General features: G+C 47.1%; 4 protein-coding genes across 4 annotated transcripts; 3 read left to right on the forward strand and 1 right to left on the reverse strand.

Annotated features, from left to right (window-relative positions):
• Positions 1–650: 650 nt before the first annotated feature.
• On the forward strand, positions 651–1,681 carry GGS22DRAFT_190870 (uncharacterized protein; the record flags this gene model as incomplete). The annotated part of the gene is made up of 2 exons (XM_047965043.1): positions 651–1,521; positions 1,626–1,681. The coding sequence occupies 2 exons, from the start codon at positions 651–653 to the stop codon at positions 1,679–1,681; spliced, it is 927 nt and encodes a 308-aa protein (XP_047816726.1).
• A 2,067-nt stretch (positions 1,682–3,748) lies between these two features.
• On the forward strand, positions 3,749–5,145 carry GGS22DRAFT_42151 (uncharacterized protein). The gene is made up of 3 exons (XM_047967045.1): positions 3,749–4,172; positions 4,265–4,973; positions 5,040–5,145. The coding sequence occupies exons 1-2, from the start codon at positions 3,863–3,865 to the stop codon at positions 4,813–4,815; spliced, it is 861 nt and encodes a 286-aa protein (XP_047816727.1). The 5' UTR covers positions 3,749–3,862; the 3' UTR covers positions 4,816–4,973; positions 5,040–5,145.
• Positions 4,724–7,206, reverse strand: GGS22DRAFT_169035 (mitochondrial import inner membrane translocase subunit Tim54). The gene is made up of 2 exons (XM_047962248.1): positions 5,040–7,206; positions 4,724–4,973 (listed from the first exon to the last, which is right to left on the reverse strand). The coding sequence occupies exon 1, from the start codon at positions 6,751–6,753 to the stop codon at positions 5,410–5,412; it is 1,344 nt and encodes a 447-aa protein (XP_047816728.1). The 5' UTR covers positions 6,754–7,206; the 3' UTR covers positions 4,724–4,973; positions 5,040–5,409.
• Positions 7,207–8,060: 854 nt separating this feature from the next.
• GGS22DRAFT_169036 (serine/threonine-protein kinase cot-1) lies at positions 8,061–11,154 on the forward strand. The gene is made up of 4 exons (XM_047962249.1): positions 8,061–9,216; positions 9,307–9,807; positions 9,863–10,336; positions 10,386–11,154. The coding sequence occupies exons 1-4, from the start codon at positions 8,609–8,611 to the stop codon at positions 10,684–10,686; spliced, it is 1,884 nt and encodes a 627-aa protein (XP_047816729.1). The 5' UTR covers positions 8,061–8,608; the 3' UTR covers positions 10,687–11,154.
• The last annotated feature ends 155 nt before the right edge of the window (positions 11,155–11,309 follow it).

Below are 11,309 nucleotides of genomic sequence, written 5' to 3' on the forward strand. Positions count from 1 at the left end.
AATCTGGATTATTAATCCATTGTCTCTGTCACCTTCACTTAGCCATTCATTTCCCTATGTTGGGAGGTTGAACAATCAACCTTAGTCTTGGTCCTCATTTTCCAAGGGGTCATCAAAGAACTTACGGAACTTATCGATCGGATTCAATCCATTGTTTTCATACACGTCTCTTCCAAGTACTAACATTTCTTGCTTCAGTTGTTAGAGGTCTTAATTGAACCTTTTTACCTTTAATATCGACGGCATTCGCATCTTTTTTTCTTACCTAGACAATTCCTCGTATTTTCACAATCCACTTTGTTGGTATCGACCAATCTTGACGAACATCCCTTCAAGCGCTTTTATTAAGCATATTCGGTTGACATTACATCCTATTGGGAAGCAGAGTCTCGACCAGACAGTCATCAATCCGATCTCTAGCACGATTTGCCTCACGTTGAGACAACCGATTCATGGCTAAGACATCTCAATAGGGTTCCCAATAACCTTTCCTCCCAAAATCCTTACTTCTCTCTTCAGCATTGTGAATCGGAATCAGTTGTACTGTGGTCTTCGCACTCAACTGCGCCGTCTCTACGTGCCTGAAGCAGAATTCCTCCGACAAAGATCGTACTTGGGTCTTTGACGGAGCCCATCCTCTAACCGTCATCATGGTCGGCGGCGGCGTATGTGCGGTTCTCGACTATGAGACCGAAATGATGGCAGAGTATGTGGCTGATATGACAGTCCGAGTTGTACTCCCTAAATCATCAGTCTCTGGTGCATTTCGGAAATTCGTCAATCAGATTCTCAGTTCCACTCGTCTACCGAGCACCACCGTCCTGCTCGGAATGAACTATTTGGCTAAAAGAGTCAACACGCTCAACCAGAGTGGACAGTTTACCCCAAATGAGGGTCAAATGTGGAAAATGCTTACCGTTGCTCTCCTCCTCGGTAGCAAGTTTCTCGACGACAACACGTTTCAGAACCGCTCTTGGTCGGATGTTAGTGGCATCGCCGTGGCAGAACTCAACACTATGGAAAACGAGTGGCTGAGGCACATTGGCTGGACGCTATACGTCAATCTTGATCAGAGCCACGACTACAATGCTTGGCTCAAGAGCTGGAAGGAATGGGAAGAGAACAAGAAATTCCACCAGCTTCAGCAGCAACAACAGCAGTCACAAATTGCTTTGCGGGAGAGACTGGCACCGATTGTCACAAACATCCACCCCGAGCCCGTGCGACACCATCCTCTTGCCTTCCAAGGCTGGACTCACGAGGAAATCATTGACCAGGAACGAAATGGCTTGAACGCTAGAATCGCTCATGCTGGCGCTTACAGAGGTCGGGAGGGTTCCTGGCAGGGGCAGTATCCAAACGCTTGGCCGCAGCCTCAGGCACCCTTGACTCCGCCCGATTCGGGCTACGGAACCCCCGAGTATCTCAATTCTGCTGCCTCGGTTAACGCTTCATACGATGAGTGGTTTGCCCAGGCCGTCAATGGTGGCTATAATAGACACTATAAGCCTTCCGGTCACGGTGGCTTTGGATCTAGAAACGGATCTCATTTCCCCCATACCTTTTCCTGCCACTTCGGTTCAAGTGTATGGGATTCCAACGGTGCTGACTGTACCTGTACCCAGTGCAGGCCACAGCTGCACAACAAGCCGGCTTCCTACTTCCCGCAGCACGGTTATAGCCAAGCTGTAATGGGTTAGACCTAGCTTGTTTATAACGACACATTTCTTTGTATTATCGATCCGAGTTTGGATGGCCTGGGTGTAAAACAAGGCCGTGGTTATGATTTGGGAATACTTCATCTAATGTCTACTCCGACATCGTTCTCGGCATGGTTAGGCACATAAATTTGTTGTTCAGATACCCCCGGAGTTTCCGAACCATAGGCATAAGAGACATACTACTGGAGTGGGAGGGAAATATCGGGGTTCCGGTTTGTTCGGTCGATCTTAATCCACTCGCACCCATCGTTACCCAACCGGCATCATCCGTCGGTACGAGGTCTCGGAACGAATTCGACTTATCGATCCGTCAAATAGGTTCACCCCATTCTCGTGTCTAGTGGTTACTTCTGCCCTATGAGGCGATGCTTCCTTTGTTCTTACGACTTTTCCGCATCGGTAATTATAGTGGCGTTTATTGGATTTGTTTTTTTTTCTCGGTTAGGTTCGGTTCGGTGTTCTTCTATTTGCAATAGAATATGGCATTTTATTCGGGTTCGCATATTTACAGCGACGGCGGCAAAAAGTCAAGGCTACATTGGGCGTTTTTAAACAAAAGTAAGAGATGGACAATCCAGACAACCCGTCGTCCAGTCGCTCAACTATACTTTGAGTCTATTCCACAACAAATGATAGATCTCACTTTATCAGTATCACTCGTCACCGCTGAACATAGTCGGTTGCTGATTTCTCCCTTCCTACCACTCTATTTTGCATCCTGCAAATGGCTTGGCTAGGCTTGGGCTTGTCGTTCTTGCACTTTCTACGATTTTCTCACGATTTTTACGTTTATTCGATTCACGATTCCTCACTCGACGCTGGCACGACATCATCAGCTCGTCTGGTTTCGGGCGGTCTCATTCTAGACAGATCCAGCTTTGTGCTCCTTTCGTAAGGTTCATAATTCAGCTGTGGTCTTCAAATACGTTTTCGGGGCTCATTCAATGTGGTCATTGGGTTTCTTTTTCTTGGCTCGAAATAAAGAAAATCGGCATTTGCACCACTGAGGGTGGCAGCATCTGGGAATGGAATGAAAAATTTGGGTTTGTTGCTTTTGCATTTGCAACATTGAGTTTCTACTCTTCTAGATTGGTGCGAAGCATATAGGAGTACACGTCCTAATAGCTTCCACCAAAAGCCGTGGACTGTTTTGTCCATATCCTTGTTAGCTATCGTCACTGACTTATTCATACGTCGTCGGTTCACGATACTACTTGGTGGTGGCTTCGTTATTTGGCTTCATAAGGAAAAGAAAAATTCTGTTTGGGCATTTCGAGTCACTAGCCTTAAAATATTGCTAGAGGGGTTTGTTCTTTTTTACTGTTCTTGGCTCTTAAGACGGGCCGTTTCCCATTGAATTTCTTTCACGAGGGCCATGACTACAACCAAGGCAAAAGGGCTAGGTTGGGGTTATGGATTAAGCGGCTTTGGGGTTAGGGGAAGGGGAGGGGGGATCTTTTCGCGAGTGCCTTTCGCGCGCGTAGCCACATAGGAGGAGTTGGCTGAAGTTTGCATGGCCGTGGCCGTCCTAGAGCATAAATGGACGGCATGGCTGACAGCCCGACGAGGTTTTCTTCTGGCTCTGCTACATATAACCGATAAACCTAGACTAAAAATATTAAACTGTGCAAACTTCACAAGAATTAAACTTTTCACTTGGTTTTTTGATATGTGTGATGTGCTTGATGTGATAAATCTTAGTCGTAACAGTATCATGTATAATGGTGTTTACCTATGTGGCTCGCTTCACTTTTTCGGGGCTTGCTTGATGCTACGATTTACCTTTGGCTGAGGACATCAATAACCTGTGGAGGAGCTCTGAAAATGTGTTGTAATAGTAATAAAGTGATTGCTTGAATTCATGTTGGCATTGACATTGGGTGAAATAAAATAGCATCGTGATACAATTCGCTAAATCTTCGCCTTGCCAGCTGTCAAAGGCCGCTGTCAGGTGCAATGAGCTTATCGATAATTGCTTACCTGTAGCTAGCAACCTTGACTCACGTATGTAACTGTTAAGCGAGAAACTACAAACTTACGCGTTATTATAACTCAATTGATTCGATCTATCAAGGCCTCTAACTTTAATATACCTACCTCGTTCATACCTCGCGATAAATTCGATTTGGTACCGGGGAAAAATGACATCCCGCTTCGTCTCTGGCGGTATAATCCCCGGTGACGGCCAGACCATTCTTAAACCCGATGCTCAGGATTCGATACCCCTGACTGCGACAGCGGCAACATTAGCGAAGCCTGTAGCGAAAACTGAAACTACGCAATGGGGTAGGGAAAGTGAGAAGGAGCCGGAGAAGAAGAATATAGAGTGGGAGGCCGTGCAGCGCGATCTAGACGCGGATCGCAAGCGTCGCGAGGAAGCGCGACGCGCGCAGGTCGAGGGCGGCGCGGGGGGCGAACGGAGTCTGTTTGATGTTTTGCAGGCTAATAAAGGTGCGGTTTCCAAATCATTACTACTGATGTCCTTGTCTTCTGGTTTCAAGGGAGAGAGAATAGGAATACTGATCTAGTTTTCGTGCGAACAGCGGCCAAGCAAGCGGCTTTCGAAGAACAGAATCGTATACGTAACCAATTCCGCGCGTTGGACGACGACGAGATCGAGTTCTTGGAAGGCGTGCAGGATGAGCGGAGAGAGGAGGAGGAACGAATTAAACGTGAGACTGAGGAGAGGCTGGCTAGGTTTAGGAAGGCACAGAAGAAGAGTGCTTCTGGACCTACCGATGATGATGATGATGATGTGGGTGAAGGTGTTGTTAAAAGTGGTGGGAATGAAGATGGTGGTGTCAGCGTTGACGACCCTGTTAGCTGGGGTGCTGCGGGGAAGAAACGGAAGAGGGATAAGGAGAGTAAGAGCATTGTTAAAGGCGTGAAGAAGAGGGCTAGTGTGTATGAGAAGAGTGTTGAAGTGCCGTCAGCAGCGGTGGCGGCAGTGGAAAAGAAGCCCGTGACGGATTTCGAGCCTAAATCTTCGACGACGGCAGATAAGACGAAGCCTCCAGCACCGAAAGCAGCTCCGGTAATAACTAAACCCAGCCTAGGTTTGGTCGACTATGGCTCTGACGACGATGACGATTGATTCGCATTTACCTAAACAGAGATTTAGGTTTTATACGCACTGAGTTGCTTCATCGCTTAGTGAAGCCATCTCCAAAGTCTTAGTCTTACTAAGCGCGTGGAAGTTGAAGAGTTATTCGCAACGAGGACAATACTATATGATTTTGCGATACTGGCCGAGTAAGTTCTATTACTATTAAACCTCGCGTCTAATCTCATGAGAATCTAACATCCAGACTTATATAGCTAACAGGCCTTACAAATTATCCTAAGGTGGAGTTTCACGAATTATAGGGTCACATGTGGTAGTGGGCAGACAAGAACATCAACTTGGAAATCAAGCTCTGGACATAGAGTTGTGATTAATTATTCGCATATACTACCACGAAGTCATCGCCTTAATAACCTCGTAAACCAGCATGGCACATATTCTGCGTCATCACCGACCCCTATGCACCGACACTCTATAGACCCAATGCGTTGTGATGTGTTGTACAGACACATCTTGTATGCCAGCCGGAAATGCGACGTTGTATCTATCCTTCTAAGTATAATATTACACTTTACATTTGGATCTCGGGTGATCATGATCATCAAATAACCTTGTGGCTGGTGATCATTCGTCAGGCCAGGATGGATTGGGCTCGGGTTTTGAGATGGCCCATCGGTAGAGGCTTCGGAAGCTGCCTTTGATCCAACCTTCAACCTCCTCTTCTGGGACAACTATCTCATTGGCACGAGCCACTTCTTCCGGTTGGATCTCAAATCGCCGCATACGCATTGCGATTCGTGGATCCAGGACCATGGGACTCGCCCAGATCTTTTCCGGTGGAGGAGCCGTGGAGGCAGTGGCATCCTTATCGTCTTCCTTGGGTTTCTCATCCTTCCATACCGATTTAACCCAGTCTTTCTCTTCGTGCTCAAGAGCAGTTTGCTGTTCAGCCCGAGACAAATCCGCGTCTTCGCGGTACTCACGTGCTGAAGCAAGGCAGACAGCCGCGACTTCGCGACCTATGTCGTCCGCTAAATACCGACGGTTGAGGAATCGCCGTAGTCGAATAAACGTATTAGAAAAACCGAGGACGTGGGGAAATCCTATCGGTGATGATGGTGAAAACTCGGCAGGTATGAGCATAGGTATGGCGGAAGTGGGGTAGTCGTTGGTGGTGTTGTACGGAAGTGGCTGTGGAGGTCTTTCCGGTTTTTGTTCCGGCTTCTCTTCCGGCTTCGGCTCCTGCTTTTCTCCCTCGCTTCCTTCGGATGCTCCTACCTCTTCAATTTTCTTTTCTACTACTTCCGGCTCCGGTGGTGGGGGGGTAAGAGGTCCTAGCCAGCCTTCATGTATACCTCGGACATACTCCTTCCACGTATGTCGTCCGATTACAATATCGCCTCTAGCACCGTGCCATTGGGGTGTGTTATTCTTTTTCCTGACTTCTTCTATAACTTCGTCCTTTGTCTGCGCTACCGCTTCTGGTTCCCTCGTCCTCCGTATCCTCTCAGCAACCGCCGCTCTTATATCTCCCTGTTTTCTTCCTTGAACGAATTCCCAATCCAATCCTGAAGCAGAGAGTATTGGTTTTATGTATTCTGTGAAGTGATCTTGCGCAACGCGGAGACCATCACCGGGGGGACTTTCGAGAAAGATGGTGAGCTTCCGAGGAAGCTGCGTGGGGTCGGAGATGGGTTCTCGCGCAAGGTGGGAGACTGCTTTGGCCCACCGAGCTGTTGCGCGCTTCTTTTCGCGCTTGTCGTATATTATAGCGGCGGAGAGGGATCCAGTGATGGTGAAAAAGATCATCCAGTTACGGGATGGCAGTTTCTTGGGCAAGTAGGGAATACCCATCATGCGAAGAGCTGGATTAGGAGCTGCAGCTTTGTATGCTGCTCCGGAGCTTGCTGCAGCTGGTGCAGGCGTAGGTGCAGCTGCGTTACCCGAAGGTGGTGTTGGATCTGCCATGTTGAATTGGTGCAGGAATCTTTTCCTCTGACAAATTCCAAATTCAAGGCACCCATCAATATCACAGGATTAACCTGGACGTTGGCAGTTTCACAGAGACTCCAAGACGGAATCTTGGTTGCAACGGGAATTCGCAGTTGCGTCAATGTTCAATTGGTGAGGGACCCGATAACAAAATTTCGACGGTCCGGATCTATGTAGATCCTATCTGTGAACCCCACATTTTAGCTTCCAGTTTGCCAATTCGGGCACCTGGGGCCAATCAGAATGTTGAGCTGTATTTCAGTGGCGGAGCGGGTAACTGAATATATGCACTTAAAGGGTGTTTTCATGAAACCCGGAATCTTGACCTGAACTCTATTTAGCTTCTAAGATGGTAGTTGCCACAATGAAATACCTATCGGGTAGATATGGCAAGAAGGGAATGCTATAGCATCCATGTCAAAATCAAAATATTAAGACTAAACTCTTTGGGAGCTGTAATGGACCAAAAGACACGGTTGGCATTGCTTCGGCTTTGATAAACCACATTCGTCTTCACCGTTTTATTCTTCGAGATTAGGTAATTGAAATCAATCCATGGATTCGAATATGGTTACATACATGTTGAGGACAAGTGTTAAGGGGGGCGAGACCCCAGTACTAGAGTCTAAGCTCTATTATTCACATAAGCGACCTACATGGAATCCGTGGATACATGTCATGTTGTCACATGTGAGGTATTCCCAATTGGCTTCTCAGCATCGTAATCGTGTACTATGCTCTCGCTTTATTCTGCACGAGTAACCTCTAGATAGCGGATGATAAATATAGACATTTATGTCGTCTATTTAAGGTAGGTCTGCATTGAAAGGTATCATATGAAAGAGGAGACGAATGGGCTGATATAATTCGGAAAAGAGCTCTTGTCTTGAGTTTTGGATGCAGTCAACATGCAAATAGCCTCACAATCCAGGGACTTAAGCGGCTACATACATAAGTATCCACTATAATGCATCGTTATGCATCATTATGCACGTGGCCATGGTTTAGGGAAGAAACGAAGCACCAATTGACCCTGAACAAGGGAGCGCCCGTAGTCTTGGCACGCTAAACCTAGAATAGTTAATCATCCACTCGATAGCGCCCCTGATAGTGCCCCTCCCCAGTACGACCCAGTGAAGCCCCAGGCGGTTGGAGTGCTAACAAGTGTTTTCAGGGGCTTCGTCGCATCCACTAATCGCCTGGGCACCTTGTTTGGGCAGTCACCTCAACCAGTAACAATTTATTCCATTGGAGAGTTGGGATCCATCGAACAACCTCGCATCATATAATTCTAAAAAGTCCCCCCTCTAAACTTTCTACCGCTGTTTCGACCAGGTCAGGTAGAAAAAAAACAAATCACTTTGTTTTCCGAATACTGATCTTTTCATCTCAACATCAATGCGAAAAGAAGGAAGATAAGAAAGATACCTCGGCGTGGCAGTAACCCACCCCTCTGTAACGGCGGCGCAATATCGCGTGCCAAAATCCGTTACGGGCCGAAATTCTAATTGGGCACTTCCACTCCTCGTCAATACTTCAACGCTTTGATACTTTGATCCTCGCTTTCAAGCGTCTTGAGACCGCTTGAGACCTCAACATCAATACGATACAACTCGATCTTGACATCATTGTACCCAACGTTTGGTGGGATAGGACGAGCCAGATCTATCACCAATACATCACTTCCAAGATCTCAGACTCGACATATTACTACTCTGACGACCTCAGCATTTCAGTCACGACTTACCCCGTACGACATAAACCCTGAACAAGCTAGTATATCTTATCTACAAACATTCATTAACAAGATCCTGAAGCACTTGCGATCAAGATGGATCCTAATAATCGTCTCTACCTGAATTTCGGGAATAATAACGAGCGGCTCGCCCCGACCGACCGACAATACCCTACTACACCTTCGACTTTCCCTCAGCCTGTATTCCCAGCGCCCTCCCAGCAGCATCTTGCAGCTCAGCAGGCTCAAGCTGCGCAGCAGTACGCTGGCGGTTATGCTCCTTCTAACAATTACTTTGCGCCCAACCAGTATCAAGGCCCTTCCGATTACGTCGGTGGTTCAGGTGGTTACCAGCCTAGATCCAACACGCCGGGTACCAACGATCCGAATGTTGGCCTGGCACATCAGTTCTCTCACCAGAACCTAGGAGGTGCTGCGCGAGCCAATAATTATGGCTCTCGAGGATCTGGTCCAGGCCAACGACCTCGAACTGCCGGTTCATCTGGCCAGCATCCGGCCCATAACTACCAACATCCCCCATTGCCTACCTCCGCTGGTTCTCGCCAACCCGACTTTCAACCTGCGCCAGAACGGAACCCGGAGAAATATGGACTTAATGCGAACAATAATCAGAAGAAGTGTTCTCAATTAGCGGCTGATTTCTTCAAGGATAGCGTGAAGCGAGCTCGAGAGCGTAATTTGAGGTAGGTCAATTCGCCAACTCTGTATAGTAACTGCTAAAGCAGGCTATTATTTTATCATGAACTTTTTACTGACGATGCAATCGTAAATAGGCAGAGCGAAATGGAACAGAAGCTAGGGGATCCCAATCAATCCTCATCGAGACGGGAGCAGATCTGGCAGAATGGCGGCAAGAAGGAAGCGCGTTACCTTCGATTTTTGCGCACCAAGGATAAGCCAGAGAATTACAACACCGTTAAAATCATCGGAAAGGGCGCTTTTGGCGAAGTCAAATTAGTCCAAAAGAAGGCAGATGGTCAGGTCTATGCGATGAAGTCCCTCATTAAGACCGAAATGTTCAAGAAGGATCAATTGGCTCACGTTCGAGCCGAGAGAGATATTCTTGCCGAATCTGACAGCCCCTGGGTGGTTAAGCTGTTCACGACCTTCCAAGATGCTAACTTCTTGTACATGCTTATGGAGTTCTTGCCGGGCGGAGACCTTATGACTATGCTCATTAAGTACGAGATCTTCTCCGAGGACATAACACGATTCTATATCGCAGAGATTGTGTTGGCCATCGAAGCAGTTCACAAGCTTGGATTTATCCATCGGTACGAATTTCAAATTTCTGCATTATTATGTTCTGACATACTAACTGATATATAGTGACATCAAACCCGACAATATCCTTCTTGATCGAGGTGGACACGTGAAGCTTACCGATTTCGGTCTTTCTACAGGTTTCCACAAGCTTCACGATAACAATTACTACCAACAGCTCTTACAGGGGAAATCCAGTCGTCCGAAGGATCGGAACTCCGTTGCGCTTGACCAGATTAACCTGACGGTCAGCAACCGTTCCCAGATCAACGACTGGAGAAAGTCTCGAAGGCTAATGGCGTACTCTACTGTCGGAACACCCGACTACATTGCACCTGAAATCTTTACCGGGCACGGATACACGTTCGATTGCGATTGGTGGTCGTTGGGTACTATTATGTTCGAATGTCTCGTCGGCTGGCCGCCGTTCTGCGCGGAGGATAGTCATGACACGTACAGAAAGATTGTCAATTGGCGACAGTCTCTTTACTTCCCCGACGACATCACCCTTGGCGCTGAAGCAGAACATCTAATCCGAAGGTAAGTTTGTTAGTACAAGTGAACTTCTCATTTGCTGACCGAAATCTAGTCTCATCTGCAATACGGAAGTACGACTTGGGCGGAGTGGAGCGCAGGAGATCAAGAATCACGCGTTCTTCCGCGGTGTCGAATTCGATAGTCTTCGCCGTATTCGCGCTCCGTTTGAACCGCGCTTACAATCTGCCACCGATACTACATATTTCCCTACTGACGAGATCGATCAGACTGACAACGCAACCAATCTACGGAACCAGGCTATCGCCACCGGTAAACAGGTGGAAGAATCTCCCGAGATGAGTTTACCGTTTATCGGCTACACGTTTAAGCGGTTTGATAACAACTTCCGTTAATCATGCACGCCTCACCCAGGCCTAAATCCGGTTGTTAATCGTGATTTAGAGAGTTAACAGTCAGAAAGTTGAAACTTCACAATATCGGATTTAGCTATCACCGCCGAATCGTCTCATATCTCCCCCAACCACAATACGTAACATTTCTGCGAGACCCGGTAGTCTCACATAGAGAAGATCAAAGTACATCTTGAGAAGAGGATACCATAGTCTGCTTGATCACATATCTTACTAAAGCCACGGAATATTTTTGCTTTTTGTATCTTGCAATGGTTTTCGCTACGTTATACACAACGTACCAACAGCAAACTTAACGATGCTTTACTGGCTACGAAACTTACGATGATTGCAGCAGAGATGGCGTGTCATCTTGGAAGAACGGTGGCCGCTTAGCGCGTGGTACCATAGAACAATGCAGATTAGTTAGACAGCCCCGCATCGTGATCAAAATAAAGTCTTGTGCTTTCATATCTGAATCTCCATTGTGAGTTTTGAAAAGGGGTGGAATGATGACCTAAGCATGTGATGATTAAGTAATCATTTTATACGCTAGTACATATCTGGGTAGCACTGGCTATCAAAAGCTTATCTTATCGTCCAAGCTACAAACGCCAATCGTCACT

The sequence above is a fragment of the Annulohypoxylon maeteangense genome (assembly GCF_022496945.1).
Source record: "Annulohypoxylon maeteangense strain CBS 123835 unplaced genomic scaffold GGS22scaffold_14, whole genome shotgun sequence".
NCBI classification, from domain to species: Eukaryota; Fungi; Ascomycota; class Sordariomycetes; order Xylariales; family Hypoxylaceae; genus Annulohypoxylon; species Annulohypoxylon maeteangense.

Coding starts and splice junctions, on each gene's coding strand:
- GGS22DRAFT_42151 (XM_047967045.1), top strand. CDS start 3,863: ATGACATCCCGCTTCGTCTCTGGCGGTATAATCCCCGGTGACGGCCAG. Junction 4,173..4,264: donor TGTTTTGCAGGCTAATAAAG/GTGCGGTTTCCA, acceptor TCGTGCGAACAG/CGGCCAAGCAAGCGGCTTTC.
- GGS22DRAFT_169035 (XM_047962248.1), bottom strand. CDS start 6,753: ATGGCAGATCCAACACCACCTTCGGGTAACGCAGCTGCACCTACGCCT.
- GGS22DRAFT_169036 (XM_047962249.1), top strand. CDS start 8,609: ATGGATCCTAATAATCGTCTCTACCTGAATTTCGGGAATAATAACGAG. Junction 9,217..9,306: donor GCTCGAGAGCGTAATTTGAG/GTAGGTCAATTC, acceptor AATCGTAAATAG/GCAGAGCGAAATGGAACAGA. Junction 9,808..9,862: donor AAGCTTGGATTTATCCATCG/GTACGAATTTCA, acceptor ACTGATATATAG/TGACATCAAACCCGACAATA.